The sequence below is a fragment of the Hippoglossus stenolepis genome, chromosome 20, assembly GCF_022539355.2.
Source record: "Hippoglossus stenolepis isolate QCI-W04-F060 chromosome 20, HSTE1.2, whole genome shotgun sequence".
NCBI lineage: Eukaryota > Metazoa > Chordata > Actinopteri > Pleuronectiformes > Pleuronectidae > Hippoglossus > Hippoglossus stenolepis.
This window is the reverse complement of record NC_061502.1, coordinates 20,308,323-20,328,140: the sequence shown is the minus strand read 5'-3', so window position 1 is coordinate 20,328,140 and position 19,818 is coordinate 20,308,323. Positions and strand designations below refer to the sequence as shown.

Below are 19,818 nucleotides of genomic sequence, written 5' to 3'. Positions count from 1 at the left end.
GATATCAAATTCAAATCTCAAATGTACAAGGTGCAAAACCTCAGATTCTGTGGTTCAGTTCCAATGCCGAAGTGTCCTTGGGCACTTGTTATTAAAACCTAATTTCCCACGGTAAGAGTGTTGTGAAGGTTCAACTGCAACAACTTGGATTCTATGGGTACACTTTAAGAGAAATATAATTTAAAACAGGTAAAACAAATGAACATAACAACAGATCACACGCGATCAAATACAAAATAATAGTTTTATTTTGAAGGTTGCTAGCCGGATGTGTAATGTTTGAATGCAACACTTTGTAGAAGCACTGATCACAAAGACAAACCCTGAGTGACTTGTTCAGTGTTTTAAGTTTTTATTGTTACCACAGTTACACACGTTTTATTTCTGCAGGGACATTAGACACAATCACACAATCACACATCACACATTAAACCACAGGAAGTTAAAGCTCATTGAATCTTCTTATAATTATCACGAGACAAGAGAAGAAAGAAAACAAAGGTTTTTGTTCCTCATGTGTTTTACAGCAGAGATGAATAAACTGAATAATGTGGAAGAAAACCAACAACTAAAGAATATAGATGTTTCATGTTCAATACGGAGATGATGAGAACCAATCACCACAGAGAGGGGCAGCTGGCCAATCAGAGCAGACTGGGCTTCACGAGGGGGTGGTCTTAAAGAGACAGGAGCATACGTGTTGGAGACAGAGGCTGAAGAGAGGAGCTGCAGCGACGGACAGTCTGAGGAACGTGATGTTTCCTGAACATTAGAGCATGAAAACATTCTACTGTCATTGAAGTGATCAACCTGAACATGTGAAGAACACGTCTCTTCACGTGTTCACTCGTATCTCTCTTTCATCGACTTTATATTTGATTCCAAAACATGAAGCCCAATGAAAATTAAAGTGACAGAAAACCTCATCAGACAAAAACTGAGCCGAGTGAGGAGGAGGAGGAGGAGGAGGAGGAAAATGAAGAGGAAGAGGAGGAGAAAGAAGAAGAAAAGGAGGTAGAGAAAGAGGAGAAGGAGGAAAAAGAGGAAAAGGAGTAGAAAGAGGAGGAAGAAGAGGGTAAAGAGGAAGAAGAGGAGGAGGAGAAAGTGGAGAAAGAGGTAGGTAGAAGAGGGGAAAGAGGAGGAAGAGGAGGAGGAAGAGGAGGAGGAAAAACAGCAGAAATAGGAGGAGTTAGAGGAAGAGGAGGATAAATGGGAGGTGTTAGAGGAGGAGGAAGAGGAGAAAGAGGAGGGGTTTAGAGGACGAGGAGTGGTCCGGCTCTGATAGTTCAGCTGTTGGGTTTTGGAAAGCGTCAGTGGGAGAAGCTGAAACACAGACTGAGGTTAAATATAGAGCAGAGACTCAGAGAGGAAAGAACAAGGGATTTCATTTCAGCTGAAAGAAAGAAAGTCTCTCTCTCTCTCTCTCTCTCTCTCTCTCCTCACCCACTTGTATCTGTTGCTCTCTCGCCCTGTGAGTTCACAGAGGATAAAGCTTCAGCTCTGACAGAGGAGGAGAACCTGACGATGTGGTGTCAGTGAACTCAAACCTGGACTGATTGTATTTTCTGGACTGAGCAGCTGTGACGCCTCAGAGGAGCGACCAGGTAAGAGCGACGTCATCAGCGGCTTTTTAAGGTCGACACTCAACTTTAGTGGAAAAAAAACTCAAACTGTGACGATCAAAGACACAATTTAAGTCTGTAAAAACAAGAAAAGTATTAATTTGACCCCCAAAAATCATAATACATCTAATATATAAATATAGTATTTATACAACATTTAAATGTTTCATATTTCATATTATTTTTAATATTCTTTGAGCAGGACAATGTCAGTGCTGGAGTGAAGAAGGATTTTGATAATTGTGAGACTTTTCCTGCTTTTATTTATGAAACATTTTGATGGTTTCGTCCCATCACATTCTTTGAGTCATTGCTGAAAAATGCAGGGTTGAAAGTGTCGATGCTGTTTTACAGAGTTATTAATATATCCTGATGTAATATAGAGTCATTGTCCCTGATGTGTTCAGGCGACAGCTGCAGTTTGACCCTGGAAGTATTTACAGGTTTCAACAATATGAATCTGTGAAGTAACAGGCAACTTTTTATTTACTCTAGTTATTGTTCAGGGGAATATAACAAAGTACACGAAGCTCAGGATTATACAAAAGTACTTGAGTAACTGTACAAAACAACCAGATGTATACAATAATAAAATATATGTATGCAGTAATTTATTTTCCTCATTTTTGTTCAGTGATTCAATAAGTATGTGGTATATATTTATCAAGAATAAAGAATAAAATAAAGATTGAATAATATAATAAAGATAAAACACTAAAATTCTCATAACAGCACAATAACAGAAGCCGGATGATAATATTGAGTAAAGATTTGTATATTGTTATAAGATATTGATTGTGTAGTAAAGTGTGTGTGTCAGTGTTGAAGTGTGACGTTATGAAGCTGAGACTCATGAATGAACACATGAGCTCAGAGCCGCTTCATTCACACGCTGCTTTTAGAAAACACATGAATTTGATAAATGTTTGAGGACGAGCTGCTGTCGCTGTGTGTGACGCTGACTCGCGGAGGAGGAGTTAACGTGACGCGGCAGAAGTCGTGGCATCGAGGTCCCACCCACATGTGCTCGGCCAATCCAGAGTCAGTCTCAGCTGTCAATCATGACGTCTCAAATAACTAATTAAATCCAAACTGATCAGAAACTTGAACAAACAAAGAAGAACGAGCTGAAATGACAGAAACATCTTTACAAACATTTATTTAACGTTTGGTTTGGTTCATGTCCCATCTGCTAACATGGAGGAGGCCTGTATTGCAGCCATCCACCAGGGGGCGATAGAGACCCTTTGGCTTTACTTTTTTTCTCTTCTTTAAAGATTTAATTTAAATAGTGACACAGCGACGGTTCAGTGATTTGCTCAAGGGCTCTAAATCAGTCAAAGTGCCAGGACAGCCTGTCCCTCGGGGGAAATTTGGAAAATGTTCCCGGTCTGATCCGTGTAAACACCAAACAGTAAACAGAGGAGCTCTTTGGCCCGCCCTCGTCTGTGTTATCATACCCAGCATGCACTGCTCTGCCCACGTCTCCTGAGACCAGCTCTCCATTAATAGCTTCACTTTTCCCCTCCACTGTTTTCATTGCACCAGTTATTTTCAACCCTTTCTCCACGAGCAGCAGAACCATGGACCAGAAGCTGCGTGGGAAGGATTTGAACTGAACGCCACGAGGCGGCTGTGGCTGAGGGGCGGAGCTAAGCCTTTTACTGGAATAAAAAAAGTTGAGTCACGAGGATCAAACAATCAACGTCTTTAATCATGATCAGTTATGGGCTGCGTCTACCTGTACTGGACTCTGATTGGTTTGTAGACTGAGTCTGACGTGGGCGTGTTGTCAGTTGGGGGTAGTAGTCTTTCTGTTTGAATGGAGATCATAAATGAAGAGCTTCATCTGGTTGCCATGGTAACATCATGATGGTATCACTAGCAGCATCAGCACCTTCAGGCGCAGTACTCCACAGTACTCCAGTACTCAGTACTAGAGTACTCCACAGTACTCCAGTACTCCAGTACTAGAGTACTTCACAGTACTCCAGTACTCCAGTACTTCACAGTACTCCAGTACTCCAGTACTAGAGTACTCCACAGTACTCCAGTACTCCTCACCAGTTCCAATGCACCAAATGAACGTCCTCGTGTCTCAAACATTGTGGCGTCTTCAGTGTTTCTCCAAGTCTCTGAACTCTGTCATTCTTCCCTCATTAGTCGATGTCAGTTTGGTTTGATTCTCGTTGCTTCTCTCAGTTTGTGATTTTGTTCCTGTGTCTTCCAGCGGCAGCTCAAGGCCAAATGATAACAGCCATGAGATCACTGCTAATTCAGTGATCTGAGGCTGACGGGGACGTTCAGCAGCGTCTGCCCTCGTGTTTGGTTTCATAACAGCAGATGCAGTTCCCATGACAACATAACAGGGACCCGAGGAGCCCTGTTTGTTTCGGGAGTGTTTTCTGTTCCGAGGAAGGGGGGGCGTATAAAAACCACTGATAACATCCTGATGGATAACGATGGGAACGACGTGATGAAGTCAAAACTTTCCGTTGTCGCCAGTTGATCAGGCGTTCCCGGGGGCCCCTCTCAGCTCAGGGGCCCAGGCACCAGTTACTTACGGCCCTGGTTCCACCACGTTGCTGTGGATTTTGAGACATTCAAACCATGAGTGGTATTTAAGGGCAGAACACACGATCCCAGCAGCAGCAGCCTGGACTGTCGACACCAGGTCGTACCCACTGATTCATGCTGTTGTTTAGTTTAGATGAAGAAACAAAATGTCTCCACAGTTAAATAATAAAGGTCTGGAGGGTATCTCCTAGTTCGAGTCTTTTTTGGGAACAAGAGATCGAACCCTCTGCTAAACACACAATAAATATAATCAAACTTCATTAATCTTCAGCTGAACTTTTATCACCTTGACTTTTTGTGGCCATGACGACCATTTATAGCAACAACCACATTTATTCAGACATATTTGAGGTTAGTAAGTCTGAGTGAGAGAGACTGAATCGATTCTGTTATCGATAGAGTTCTGTGAGATGAATGCTCGGCTTTCAGCTCCTCCTGCTCTGATATGAGAGATTTCTTGCACCTCTCACCAGTTTCTCTGATTTTATTGCTCGTTAAAATCCTGCAGAATGAGCGGGCGCCTCTGATTGGACGAGTGGATCTCGTGAGTCATTTCTCACGTTAAACAGCTGCTGGGTTTGACCACCGACCACTTGAGATGAATCATGTTCAGGAGCTAACTGGCTCATAAATGTAAAAAGTGGACTCATTATATTCTGCCTCCCCCCTCCTCCCTCACGCCTCCTCCCCTCTATCACTTTATGAGGGAAGTGACCTCATGCTCATTCCATGCAGGAGGCATGTGAGACTTGGCTGCTGCTCGCTGATGTCACTTTCTCTGGACCGGTCACCGCTGATTAGAGCTCTTGAGCAAACCGCTGGGAGTTTGAAAACCTGCTTTGTCTCAGCCCACAAATATTCATTCACTTGTCACATATTTTAATTGTATTACTTTCTGTTTTACTGTATTATCTTTGTTCTCATGCAAACAGCAGAGACAACAGTCATTTCCCCACAGACCCATGATAACAGCCGGATTGTGATTCTGGTGATTCTGGTGATTCTGGTGATTCTGGTGATCCTGTGACTCAGTGACCTGCAGCAGATGTAAGAAGTTGCTTGACCGGAAACTCATGAAACCTTATTTCTCCCTTCCTGAGAAGCTTCATGTCTCCAGCTCTCTAACACCTCCCGTCTGCATCAAGTCCAAACCTCTGACCCAGTTTATTATGCCACATTTTCAGATTTCTATTTTTGTTGGGTCTTCCTCACGGCTGCTCGCTCATCTGCGGATCTGTGAGAGTAAGACCTCCATGTACGGAGGCGGGTGATGATGAAGGATGAAGGTTTCTACAGCAGGAGACTGGGATTAATCCTGTGTCTCGTAGGAAATAAACTTTTACTGCTGCTGCTGTTTAAATCTCAATAAAGAAGCAGTAACACGCTTCAGTTGCTTCTATTTCTGATGTTGCAGTGACGCTCTAAAGGTGGTAATCTGAGCCCGGAGTGACGCTCACGCCACAACTGGAAGTGTCACTATTTCAAGCAGCGCTGCTTGAAATCCTAATATTAGTCAAGCACTGTTTATTCCAGCCTGCAACGTCGAGTGGTTTCCATGGATTCATGGAACAAAACACTGATGCAACAAACAAACACCAACCTCGCTCGGCACTTCCCACTTTGAGACACGCGGAGCAGAACACGCTTCTGTGTTCGCACGTTGCCGTTCATCATCATCAGGTGGATGAAACTCCTCGAAGCCCCAGAGGGAAGCTGAAATGACGTCAGCAGCACAAGATGTCTGTGTCCAGGATGTTTTATCTCGACTTTGTGGGAGTCGAAGGAAGTGCAGAGGCGTCATCTTGTTTTATATTCAGTCATTGCTGAGGACAGATCGTGTTGAAGCCACAGAAACAATTATAATCTGAGAACTTTGTTTTAAAATGATTTGCTGCTGGATAAAGTTCCAGTTTTGGTTTTAACTGGACGAGACAGATCGAGGAAAAAGATTTTAAATCATGTGTCTGCATATTTCTAAATCCAATCACTCTGATTTACAATAAGACAAATTAAAACGGGCTTGATCCAGTTTTCTCCTCGTATCTCTTCTGTTAAAGTAGCAAAGTAAAGACCTTTAACTTTAGAGATTTAAGAAATCAAGGAACGAATATGAAACAGTGGATTAATAACTGTTCTCCAGTAGATCAGTTATTCATCTGTGTATCTGAAGACCTGCTGCAGCACAGATCACTGACTTCAGCTTCCCGTCATGCTGAGTTACACCAAACCTCCTGACCGCTGCCTTGTATGGGCACATTTCAACCTGACATGTCTAAATCATGAAAAACACAGAGGTTGAAGTGTCACTTCCAAAGCAGTTTGTATATTTATGTATAAAAGTCATCTATACCCGACAGTATGTTAACATCTACAGTAAAGTTCCAGTGACGTCTTTCATGTTCGGGAACATGTGATGAATCCAGATCTTTGTGAAGTTACTGAAATCTGCTGCTCGTCACTGGTGATGATGAAACTTCACAAAACATTGAACTACAGCAGGTTCCTCACTTTAGGTTCCTGGAAGCACGTCTCTGTGTTTACATGTGTTTCTGTGTTGAGCTCCCTCGGCCTCCGTAGAACATCTCGTGTTCTCCTGCACTAATTAAGATGCCACCGGTGGATGTTAGTGGATGTCAGTGACGTATCTCCACTCAGTGGTTGTTTCTCTGCACCGTCGTGGGGCTGTGACCTCTGTTGAGTCACTGACGTGTTTTAACCTGATGTCAGCGGCTGTTTATTGACATCGTGTGTTGTTGTGGAGGAGAAGCAGCGCTGCAGCTGGGAAGTGAATGTGTGGCTCAGGAATCCGAGGAGCTGCTGATGACTTATAAAGTGATAGCCTTGAAACTTTTGTTGGACTCCAGCGAGGGGAGACCCTAAAAATACCCCGTTAAGATTTCACCAGACAAACAGCTGCTGCCCAGGATCCATCTCACACTCAGAGATCAGCTGTTTGCAGCATTTACACCGAGCAGATGACATCAGAAGGAAAACTTACAACAGATTCTTCAGGCTTTGATTTTTATTTTTCACAGATGCAACTATTTTAACTCTTATTTGAAAATGTCAACTCATCCTCACAAACTTCAAGGTCCATCTGCAGCGAGGAGGCTTTTATTTTTGTCTTTTATCTTCGTCCTGCAATGTGTGATTTATATTTAACTGGTTTAAGAAGTTTAACAATGTGCTGACTCTCCCTCCGTCTATAGTGTGACATCAGTATGTTAGCATGTAAAACACACTGATAAGTTAACTTTCTTTGATTAAATAGGTTTGAAAACATTACATCTGTCAAGAGAAATAACAGAATTCTTCAATTGAGTTTTTAAAATGACTGTTGTGAAAGAGACATGAGGTCACGACTCGTAAATCTGTGGCGACACGTTGATCCCGGTTTGAAACCTGTTACTGGACGATCTTCTAACCGCTGCTGCCAACGCGCCTCCTCCACCACTCGTCCCCTCTCGTGTGTCGACCGTGGTCACAGCTGTCGGAGGCGTGAATCACAGAGACACGTTTAGCTGCATCACGTCTCCAGAAAGTCCCATATTTCAGGTGCTGCCAGTTTGTGATATCATGTTATTTCTCATGTTGTTTCTCATGTTGTGTAGGTTCAGTAAATACAGACGATGCTGAGCAGCTCAGAACTTCCTCCTGCTGCAGCATCAGGATCCTCTCAGCTTCACACTGACCCTCCGGCTCCTCGTCCGGTTCACGGACCGTCACAGAGAAAAGGGGGGCAGCTCTGTGTTATGATGCCTGGGAGATCTCCTCTGAAACAACTATTAATAACAGGCAGTGCTAATGCGGTTGCTGCCGCTCGGCTGCCAGGATTTTCTCTGGCTGAGTCACAGGCTGCTTTCATCCAGAGCTGCAGCCTCTGGGAACTTTGGCCTCTTTCAGATCCGATGGCCTGTAAACTGCTTGTTTTCTGTGGACTGTGACGGTGTCGGGCTTCACAGCCGCTGCTCCCGTCCCTGTTTGTTCAGGAGGCGACTGATGATGCAGCGTCTGATGGATCTCTGCTCATGTTGGTCAACGCACATTTGACTTTATCGACCTGAATCAGGATCAAACTGTAAAATGGACCACGTGGACGTTTGATTTCTGCTTTTATTCTCTCGTGCGACCCGGTCGATTGTTTGAGACACAAAGGCTGTGTCTGGCTCCTGAGCGATGACGTCACCGCAGCAGATTCATGTGATGTGTTGCTTTAAAAACTAGAGAAGACGAGGGATGATGAAGAATTCGTTCTGCTTTCAAGATGTTTCCAGAATAAACAGAACAACAGGGAACGTTTCCAAATCTTAAAGTTTAACATAAGTGACAAAAGAATGACTTCATGTTCATTGTGATGAATTTGTTCTCCGACTCCAAACCTAAACTAATAATAATCTGATTGTTTCATCTGCTGTTGTCTCTTCTCACAGGCTGAAGAATAAAAATGAGATCCAGGAACTGCACCATGGGTCCAGACCAGGAACACATCCAGCCCACGAAAGGTTTCATCAAGCAGCAGCAAGAGGAGGAGGAGGAGCAGGAAAACACACCGGAGCTGATGAAGAGGAAGATGAAGGACGGTAGAACGGGGGTGTTGAAGAAACCTCAGAGATCTGCAGAGAGCGGCAAGACGACAACACTAGATCTGAACAAGAAGGACCTGCTCCACCTGCTGGGAATCATGGAGGGAGAAGTTCAGGTGAGAGTTTGATCAACTTCTGATTAATTAATAAACAGTTTTTATACATAACTCAAGATATAAAGTCGCCAAGATAAAAAGGTTCAGCTCTTCAAGACTTTAATTAATAATATTTAACAGCCCAAAACATCTGGATTCGCAGAGAAACGTTTTTATTCACGCCTGCTGTCCACATCACTCTGGAGATTTCTCAATCCGAGACTTTTGTAAACTAGTTTGAAAACTCAAGCTTAGTCTGGAGGAAGTGAAACTGAGATTTGACGCAAACGTTCTCTTCCTGATTGGTTCTCATCAGTCGTAACTCGACTTCCAGCGGCGAATGGAAAGCGTTGCTAACAATAAAGACAACATTCAAGGGCTGTTTGTTAGAACAAGTGAGAGGCGACGGACTTTCTCCTGCGAGAGAACTCAACTGGAAATTCTCTCATTTACAGAAACAACTAATCAGATGATTGTTTTTCCCTAAAGCAACTTAACATTAGTGTTCTTGAGCTGAGACCGATTCACATTTCACAGCAGGCGATGGAAACAGCAGAGACACCGGCTCCTCTCTGATAATGATTTTCTAACGGAACCACATTTATAATCAGCAGAGAGACAGGAAGCCGCTGCCGCTCGTCTGTTTGGGCGTTTTGAGTATTTCCATCAGCAACACACACGGGGGACATGTTTTTATTCTGCAGGGTTTCAAATAGAGGGACACATCTTTTTGCAGATTCTCGTGTTTCCGGGTAAACCCGGCGCAGATACGGAGGAAACTGTGTTTGAGGCAGATCCACATTAAACATCTTGTTTCTTAGTCTAAATGTTGAGAGGAGACGATGTTATGATGGAGGATTCCACATGTTTGTGTAAAGATTGTGTGTTTGAGGCCTGGTGGCGTGACATGAACGGGACGTAGACTGAAGGGAACAGCTCCCTCTGCTGGGACAAGCAGGACTAAAGGTCCACGTGAAGCAGCTGCCCACAGTTTTCAGCTTTATCACAAGCTTCAGTACAAAATAAAAGCTCAGACAAACAACACAAACCTGTGTCAGTGTCATGTTGCTGTTCCCGCGTCTCTCATGAGCCATGAGTGTAGATTAAGACCTGTCATGTCCCCTCAGGCCAGAGAGGACATGATCGGCCTCCTGAAGTCGGACAGGACCAGGCCCGAGGCTCTGGAGGCTCACTACGGTTCAGCCGACCCCACCAGACCCCTGCAGGCGCTGCAGAGGGACGGGCTGCTCAGCCACGGCCACCACGGCACAGAGGACGTCTACGAGAAGCCCATGGCCGAGGTGAGGGAGGGAACGGTCATGTTGCTCGGTTATTAGAGGGAGAGAGGCAGCTGCTGGTCATGTACAGTTTACTCTCTAATATTGCTCAACAGTATTTCAAGCTATTTATGCACTGAAACAGTTTTTATTTCAAGAGAATAAATAACTGACTCAGAAATGTGTTTTTCATACACAACCTTCAAGGGAATGATTTTATATTGACCCATAAAATTAAACGTTGATATTTTATTTCTCAACGAGCGTAAATGTTGTTTCAAAGGTGCAGAAGTTTTCAATCCTGGTAGAAAAATACTAGACGTTGCATAAAAGTTGTATCATAGATATTTATGATAATTAGATTCCTTCATGGTTTTGTTAAAAGTCCAAAGTCCACCTCAGAAGAGGAACAGTCCACTGTCCTCTGTCGAGAAATCATTCACAATCTCAATATGTCACTTTTGGAATTTCCATCAAAACTGTTCAAGAATGGTTTTCAAATGATAAATATATACGGTGGCCTTGAAGTTCAAATCCCAATGTTTGTTAGTGTGGTTTGCAAGTTTTATTTTGATGTTGAGCTTCATTCATGTAAATGCAGCGTGAAATCATCTTTAATGAATTGAACCTGCATCGTTTCAGCTCCAGAAAATAAATAGAAGAAAATAGACATTTTATAGAATATAATTAGTTCTGCTCAGAGACGTCTGCAGTGAAAAGACTGAACAACAGTGAGCATGAAAATATTCAGAATAAATCTCATGCTCATTGTTCACACACAGACACACACACACACACACACACACACACACAGAGGATAACGTGGTTGTGTCCTCGCCAGTTGGACCGTCTGGAGGACAAACAGAAGGAGACGTACAGACGGATGCTGGAGCAGCTGCTGTTGGCTGAGAAATGTCACCGTCGCACTGTGGCTGATCTCGACAACGAGAAACGCAAACACGTCGACTTCATGAACAAGAGCGACGACTTCACCAACCTGCTGGAGCAGGAGAGGGAGAGGTGAGGCCTCCGTGTGAGTCTGTGTGTGTGTAGAAGGTTTAGAGGACACACACATCTGGTTGCTTCTGGCTCCGACACTTTCAGAGACTCTGAGCTTTTAATATTTAAAAATGATTCTGATGATTTAGTTCAGTTGAGTTTGTACCGTGATGCATGATGGGATGTGCTGCTCTGTGTCACCCAGTCTTCTCATTGTGAAATGTGAAAGTGTGAAACTTTTTCTTTAAGGATTATATGAGCTTACTCCACCAAATATAATTAGACATGTTGGTTATGAGGTGTCAGAGCTCTGTGGCCGTGAGGCCCCCTGCTGGGCTGCAGCTTCAACATCCTGTGAATCTGCTTCAGGGAGTTGAGAGTTGTTTATTCAAAAATCTTGAAGCAACATTTGTTTTCACACTTTATGTCAAATCCTGGTGATGTGTCGTCTGAAAACCTCTCGTACCGTAACGTGGATCGAACCAAAGTTCAAGTCCCGGACGAGGGAGACGAGGACAAGAGAAAAGCTTCACAATAAAACATCACAGAATCACATCTGCTCCAGATGCTCCATAAAACTTCAAATACTGAGACGTCGCAGTGATTCACCTCCACTTCATCACATCGCTCCAAGCAACATCTTTCAAATGCTGTTTATTTGTGCACATTAGTTATTTAAAAGGTGTCAGCGCTCACACCTTTAGTTATTTCTGCCTTAATAATGTTGTAACGTTTTTCTGGACGTAGTTTGAGTTTCACACGTCTCCTCGCTCTCGGCTCAGAGAGGAAACACATTCCTGCCGGCTGCAGTCAGGCTTCAGATTCACTGCAGGTGAAATCAGGAATGTGTGGACCCTGAACGCAGCGCGGGTGATGTCATTCCCCGCCGAGATCCTGCTGGATGATTAGAGGCTGTGTTTGCACAACAACCGTCACAGAATCACACGACTGCACAAGAGAGCTGCTCTTTCCTGTAGCCGTCACAAACCTGCGGCACAAAGCTACCAACCTTTTACTCTTTTAAAATCCCCCCAGTGAAGAAGTACAAACAGGGACAGAAGAGTCAGAGGTTTTAACTTGAACATATATAAACTAAACTGAATTAATAAAGTGAAGACCTTTTAGATGATTGCTGAAAATCTATGACTGTGCTGCAGGAGGTGGTGGAGACCAAACATGGAGCTAAAACACTGGACTTAGATTCCTCAGCACATTCAACACAGACGCTCCTGGTGAATGATCGACGTCTCAAACGTCTCAAACGTCTCAAACGTCTCAAACGTCTCAAACGTCTCAAACGTCTCAAACGTCTCAAACCGGACGTGGAACAACGTCACCAACAGAAAGGTGATTTCAATGTTGCTGGCAAAGACAAAGTCGTCAAAGGACAAGCAGCAGAATCAGGTTCGGTGATTCCTAACCTCCAGGCCGTCCTGAGACTCCTAATCCCAGTCTGGGGTTAGTGTGGCCTGAGAATTGAGGATTCAAACCAGTAAACCACATCTGTCTACACAGAAATGTAGGTTTTTTCTGCTCTGTAATTTTACAGTGGTTTTACAAATCAGATTCATGTTAAAAATGCTTTCGCCCCTAAACAGTCGAGGACAACTGCTCCTCCTCCTCCTCCTCCTCGTTCGGTTCTGAATGTTAATACGGATGTAAGTAATTAGCTACAGATCAGCATCTCCATCCAGATGAGAACACAAAGACCAAATCTACATCAAATACCAGAGAAGAACTCTGAGGTCTGTTCCATTGGGTCGTGTTCCGAGAAAACTTTTAAATAAAACTTGGTTTTGGTCACGTTGGCTTTTTTATACTTCTCCTCATCAGGCTCGTAAAGGTTCAGACAGAAGGTCGTGGCCCGAGCAACATAGTGTTGTCTTCTTTTTATTATGTTTATTTGTTTTCTACTCTTTTGATATGTAAAAACATCAAACCATCAATTAGGGTTGAATCAGATTTAGTGCAGCGATAGGCTGGAATAACAGAAAGCGTGTAATGCATCTTCTTTGCTAGAAGACATAAGAGGATTTTATCCAGTGAGACCTGTGTGAAACAGACCAGAATGAGGAAGCAGCCAAGTGAAGTGCGACTGTCGGAGCCATGTCGTGATGTTTGTGAATAACATGTATTTGTAATAACGCGGAGCAGCGACAGAAAGCCTCTGCATCTGTAAACTCTTTGCTCGGCTCATATTTGGCTCATTTAGAGAACCACAGGCCTCCTCTGCCGTCTGAAGCCATGAGCTCACAACCCAGCCGCCGGGTTTATATCCCTGTCCTCTCCCTTTGCACGATACAGGGGGATATAATGAGAGAGGCCGAGCATTGTCCTCTCCAAAACAAAACGTCTCGCCTTGCATTGTTGCCGCGTTGCCGTGGAAACACTGCCGGGGCTGCAAGACAGTCGGGAGACAACTGGGTCAAACTGGAGCAGCACTTTGGGAAGAGGACGAGAAACAGAACAAAAAGATAAGAAGAGTTTGAACTTCACTTTTAATGTCGCACTTTGTTCCTCCTCGGCCGAGGGGAGAAAATCAGAAGCACTAAGAAAGAAGAGGAAGAGCTTGAGAGCTTTGATCCCCTCCTCCTCCTCCTCCTCCTCCTCCTCCTCAGTGTCCACACAGGGGCAGCGCCTCCGTGCACCATATATGGAGGCCGGGATGACATCACCAGCCAGTGGAGTGGTGCTGTTTAGCAGCTTCCACCTTTTTCATTGTCCACTGATGACATGTTTGGAATGTGATGGCTAATTCCCTGCGGAGTGGGGGCCCCTCCTCCCCTGGCTCTGGGATCCTGTGAGGCTCCCAGTAGCAGCAGCATGTGGCTCCTGCTCCGCTCTGAAAACACTCAGACATGGATCAACCCTCCCTGCATCACAACGGGCTGGTAAGTTGAGTTTCTTTGACACGGGAGGAGCAGGCTGTGTTAGGTTCAGTGAAACAGATCCAGTTCTCTTGTTGTGCTGAGACCTTCAGAGTCTGATGTGACCTGAGTGTAACACGAGGAAGAGAAGCAGACTCCTGCAGAGATTAGCTAAACATCCACCAACGGGACATTAACTCACACAGGTTAAAGTCTCAGACGTTTGTTGGCAGCTCTACAGTTCCTCGTGTTATTGCTTCATCCTGTTGGGGGTTTTTTTTGCGTTCATGTTTAAATCTGTGAAAGTGCAGAAACCAACACGTCTATGAGGATTCTGGTGGTTCAGGTCATTCAGACAGGATTTGATCTGTCTTCTAAAAGTGGGTTAGTTTGGTGAGAGATGTGCAGAGTCGAGACCCAGAAGACCGAACATGTGGCTCCTGTAGAACAAGTCCAATTTCATCATCTCAATAAAATCACATTTCAGAAGTATGCGCTCGTGTGCAAACCAGAAACTACATTATTATTTAAAAAGAGATGACGATGAATTTCTAAATGCATTTTTAAAAAAAAACATCTGGGGATAAGTTTACAAAATCCCTTCCAGACAGAACACGGCGTGAAATAGATGTGGCTCCTTTGCAAACAAAGTCCGAGAGGAAAGACGTGAGTGTTTAAACTTGGCTGCAGTGTGCATGTGTGCACGGTTAGTGGTGTTTGTTGTACTCTCCTGAATGTGAGTCTTTGTGTTCGCACCTTCACAAGCTGGAAAAACTTCTGAATCAACTTTCTTATCATCTGTTAAAAGACATGAATCAAGCTTCTCACCTCGATCATCTGGGGGAGTCCCAGCAGAACTGACTAAATCCCACCAGCTCCACACTCTCTGACCGGCAGCTGTGATTCTTCCCTTTCACTCAAGTTAAGCTCTGTCACAAAGGTTCAGGCCCTGATGTGCTTCTCGTTTGGTTTCTGTCGATCCCTCGTTCATCCTGTTTAATTCGCTCTGCTCATCAGCGATGTTCCCACCACGTCCTCAGAAATAAAAGAAACTACAGTTGTTGTTTTTTATTTGTTCACCAGATGTGATGTCAAACTCACAACTTTCTCACATGAGGAAATGGGAGTGTTTGAAAATAACGATTCCTTTTCTGTGTCTAATCATTCGTGATTGTGAGCATATTTGTCACATTTTGAAGTGAAATGGATTCCGGATTGATGGCATCTGCACTGAAACAATATTTTCTCTGAAACATGTTTGATATTAACTTTCCGCTCGTTGTTTTCTTCTGTTTGTTTCTTAGACTCAAACGGCTGCTCGAGCAGGAAAAGGCCTACCAGGCTCGTAAGGACAAGGACCACAGCAGGAGGCTGGAGAAGGTCCGAGCGGAGCTGGTGAAGCTCAAGTCCTTTGCCCTGATGTTGGTGGACGAACGGCAGCTGCACATCGAGCAGATCGACCAGCAGAGCCAGAAGACCCAGGACCTCACTCAGAAGCTGCAGGAAAAAGAGCAGCGCTTGGCCACCGTGACTGACGGCGCCAACGAGGAAGGCCAGAAGGTCCTCAAACTGGAGGCCGAGCTGGAGCACAGAGCAGCCAAGTTCACACAGGAGCACGAAGAGATGACCACAAAGCTGGGAAACCAAGAGTCACAAAGCCGACAGCTGAGGCTGAAGCTGGCGGGACTAGCACACAAGATCGAGGAGCTGGAGGAAAGAAACAAAGTGCTGCAGAAATCTGAGGAGGACCTGCAGGAGCTGAGGGAGAAGATCAGCAAAGGGGAGTGTGGCAACTCCTCTCTGATGGCCGAGCTGGAGACTCTGCGGAAGAGAGTGCTGGAGATGGAGGGTAAAGATGAGGAGATCACTAAAACAGAGAGTCAGTGCAGGGAGCTGAGGAAGAGGCTGCAGCAGGAGGAGAACCACAGTGCGGAGCTGAGGCTGGATGTGGATAAACTGCAGAAGAGAATGGTTGAACTGGAGAAACTGGAGGGAGCTTTCAACAAGAGCAAAACTGAGTGTTCCCAGCTTCACACAAACCTGGAGAGAGAGAAACGTGTAGTGAAGGATCTGGCTGCTGAGCTGGAGACAGTGAAAACCCGACTGAAAGAACTGGAAGCATCAGAGTCAAAGTTTGAAAAGACAGAAATGCTCCTCAAAGACGATCTCATGAAGTTGAAATCCTTCACAGTCATTATGGTCGATGAAAGAAAAAACATGGCGGAGAGACTAAAACAGGAAGAACAGAAAAGTGATGATTTGAGTAAGATGTTTAAAGCAGAGCAGGGCAAGGTCACAGAGGTCACAGAGAAGCTGATCGACGAGAGCAAGAAACTTCTCAAATTCAAGACAGAGGTGGAGGTTAAAGTGACACATCTGGCCAAAGAGAAAGATGAGTTGAAAACCAAACTTGCAAGTGAAGAGGAAAAGTGTAGGGAGCTAAATAACAAGCTAAGTGGCATGAAAATAAGAATGGACAGACTGGAGGAGACGGAGAGCGAGATGCAGAGAAAGTGGGCCAACAAGGACAATAACAAGAGTCCAGATGAAGACAACAAAGTCAAAGAGCTCACGCTAGAAATTGAAAGACTTAAGAGCCGGCTCAAACAACTGGAGGTGGTGGAGGGAGATTTAATGAAAACAGAGGACGAGTATGATTTACTGGAGAAGAAATTCAGAACAGAGCAGGACAAAGCAAACACCCTCTCAAAGCTGCTGGAAGAGATGAAAAGTCAGATTGCCAGAAACAAAGCAATAGAGAAAGGCGAGGTCGTGAGTCCCGAGGCTGAGCTGAGAACTCGCTGCAAGATGGAGGAGGCAAGAACCAGGGAGCTGCAGGCGCACGTCCAGGCCCTGAAGGAGAAAATCCACGAACTGATGAACAAGGAGGACCAGCTCTCCCAGCTGCAGGTGGACTATTCCGTCCTGCAGCGGAGGTTCATGGAGGAGGAAGAGAAGAAGAACAGCATGTTTCAAGAAGTGGACTGTCTCACCAGGGAGCTGGAGTCCACCAAGTGCTACAGCCGGGCACTGAGGCCTGGTATGAACGGCAGGAGGATGGTTGATGTTCCGGTTACATCCACAGCAGTGCAGACAGACCTGGTAGCCAGCGATCCTGCTGAGGACGAGACGACAGCGGGCTTCATCAGAAAGTCCGTCCTTGAGGAAAACCACTTGATGAGCAACCTCAGACAACGAGGTCTCAAGAAGCCAACGGTTCTGGAACGATACCCTCCAGCGTCTGCAGAACTGGGGGCAAGAAAATCCTGGGTACCTTGGATGAAAAAGAAAGAGGCCGTCACGCTCAATCAGACGAGTCCTGCAAGGACCAACGGGTCGTCCTCTCTGCTCTCACCGGAAATTACCATGTCCCCAAAGCCAGGTCAGCCTCTGCATATCCGAGTGACCCCAAACCACGACAACAGCACGGCCACCTTGGAGATCACCAGCCCGAGAGCGGAGGATTTCTTCTCCAGCACCACCATCATCCCAACGCTCGGCCTTCAGAAACCTCGGATCACAATCGTCCCCAAACCCACGACCGTGACCTCAAGGAGCAAAGCCTGTGATGTGATGGGACGTCTTGATCGAGCCAAATCTCCAGTAACAATAACCACCATCTCCAGGGCCAAGAGTCCAGAGAAGAGCAACGGCAGCAGCTCAGGACGCCTTCAGTCTCCAGTGTCCATCCTCACCGTCAGCACCACACCTGTGGCAGAAGCATGTGCTTCACCTGAGCCTCACGAAATGACCGCAGGCCGCACCGTGATCAAGATGACCCCCGAGACGCAACCTGGGCCTCCACACGTCAGGAAATACAACGCCAACAGCAACATCATCACAACAGAGGACAATAAGATCCACATCCACCTGGGTCCGCAGTTCAAAAGGCCGTCTGAGGGGAGCAGCAGTCCTGTGCTGACGCTCAGACATCAGGCTTTGAGCTCAGACAGCAAGGAAACATCAACAGGAACAGTTCTCCGCTCCCCACGCCAGACCTCCACGGGAAAGACGAGCAAAATGACGAGCAGCATCACAATCACACCCGTCCACTCAGCAGCTTCCAGACCGACACAATCAGTGGTGAGCACCTCCTCATGTACTCGTCTGTCTTGTTTTCAGACTTGAACTTCAGAAAATAGTGTCTCTACATGTTGTGTAGTTAGAGTTTGTGAAGCAGCAGCAGCAGGTTGTCGGGTCCGACTCGTTCACACCAACAGGAACATGTGGGGAACATCCAGGCGAGGGGCGGAGCCTGTAGAGCAGCAGGAGGCGGGACATGGCGTATAAACTCTGCTGTGGAAAGATCAGTGTTGTTGTTTACAGCTCATCCACACCGGCGTTCCACACACGTCAGGAACACGTCACAAACACGTCAGAAACATGTCTTGAGTTCAGTGCAGGTCTGAAGCTATATGAATGTTTCGATGCTACGTAGAAAAGCAGCACAGACGCCATATTTACTCTTTTAATGTACAAGCAGAAATGACTGAATCCTACTCTTTTTTTACGTTTCAGTTTCTTCTGAAATGTTTCAAAATGCATTCAGGTGGCGTGTGCTCCATAGATAGTCCTCTCTCCAGGTATAAACAGCTGATTTATAAGAGTATGATGTCCCTGGTATGAACTAACAATGGAATGATCTCACATGCATTAGATTCTCCTCTACAGGTCTCACATAGACCAACAGACAATTTCCCCCAACTGACAAATATCCTCCTTTTAACCAAACACGGGCACAAAATGATCAGTTTGACTTTTGCACTTCAGAAACTACAGATAAACAGAGAAACATCCCAGAGAGTCCTGCAGCCACCGTTAACACTCACAAAAGGTGTGAATGAACCCAGTGAAATAACAGCTGCAAAGACTTTCTTTCAAACCCCGTGTCTCATGTTAACCCGCTGTGCACTTTCCAGCCCGGTTCGGAGGTGCAGTCAGCTCGGAGCGCGGCCACACGCATCCCTGTGTCAAAAGGTGTGAAACCCACCAGCAAGGCGCTTCTGGGAGTGTCGACGGTGACCAGGTTGGAGTCGCGGGCCGAGGGCCAGTCGATGAAGATCGAGCTGAGGAAGTCGACCGTGTGCGGAGGCTCTGCCGCAGGAGGCAAGAGCTGAGGCCTGCTGCCATGGCAACGACTCACGATGGAAAAACAGGCCACAACTGGGACTGTGTGTGTGACTTTCACAACAGCTTGTCATCCTCTGTGATCTGAAACACACGTTTTCAGGACAGAGTTTTAGTTTTGAAGCTTTTCTGTGTCTTTGCATGTGAACGCTCGGTTTTGATTAACTTCGTGTTCTGATCCTCGACTTGTAATCTCATCATCCACATTTTTCACAGCATGTGTTTACCACAGCTTATGGAGGTTTCCAGTCACTGCAGCACTGTGAACAGTTTGTGGAGTTTGTGACAGACACTAAAATAAAATCTATTTATCTTTACGCATCGTAGCTTTTATTCTATGTGTGAGCACGTGTGAGGTTTGAGAGGAAGAACCGGGAAATCTCCATCAGAGCTGACATGTTTTCGTGAACGCTTCGCCAGATGTTTTCAGGGTCTTTGACAAAACAACTGTCCCATAAATGAAGCTCAACACAAGAGTTCACACATCCAACTTTATATATTGTTGACTAAAGAAACTTTGGGTGTTAACTCAGGAAGTATTTCAAATAAAAAAGGGTTGTCAGTGGGTTTAGAGCGTGATGATTAAGTTTAGATATATCGATGCATATTATTCCTGTAAATCATATTTGATCTTTGCAGCATTACACATTGTATCGTGCGCCCTCTCATGG

General features: G+C 45.2%; 1 protein-coding gene across 11 annotated transcripts; it reads left to right on the top strand.

Moving 5' to 3' along the window:
* Positions 1-1,282: 1,282 nt before the first annotated feature.
* LOC118099196 (filamin-A-interacting protein 1) lies at positions 1,283-19,464 on the top strand. Of its 11 annotated transcripts, none has more exons than XM_035143569.2 (8): positions 1,283-1,604; positions 3,199-3,300; positions 8,630-8,898; positions 10,005-10,178; positions 10,996-11,174; positions 15,325-18,103; positions 18,791-18,854; positions 18,940-19,464. In XM_035143569.2, exons 3-8 carry the CDS (start codon positions 8,644-8,646, stop codon positions 19,233-19,235), a joined length of 3,747 nt encoding a protein of 1,248 aa, XP_034999460.2. In that variant the 5' UTR covers positions 1,283-1,604; positions 3,199-3,300; positions 8,630-8,643; the 3' UTR covers positions 19,236-19,464. The 11 variants fall into 11 exon arrangements, with proteins under 11 accessions (XP_034999460.2, XP_034999462.2, XP_034999457.2 ...); XM_035143571.2 differs by having other exon boundaries at positions 3,171-3,300; XM_035143566.2 differs by lacking the exon at positions 3,199-3,300 and having other exon boundaries at positions 1,284-1,604.
* The last annotated feature ends 354 nt before the right edge of the window (positions 19,465-19,818 follow it).

Excerpts from the sequence above, each read along its gene's own strand:
- LOC118099196 (XM_035143569.2), top strand. The coding sequence starts at position 8,644 with ATGAGATCCAGGAACTGCACCATGGGTCCAGACCAGGAACACATCCAG. Across the intron at positions 8,899-10,004 it reads TCATGGAGGGAGAAGTTCAG|GCCAGAGAGGACATGATCGG; the intron begins GTGAGAGTTTGA and ends ATGTCCCCTCAG. Across the intron at positions 18,104-18,790 it reads CCAGACCGACACAATCAGTG|AAACTACAGATAAACAGAGA; the intron begins GTGAGCACCTCC and ends TTTGCACTTCAG.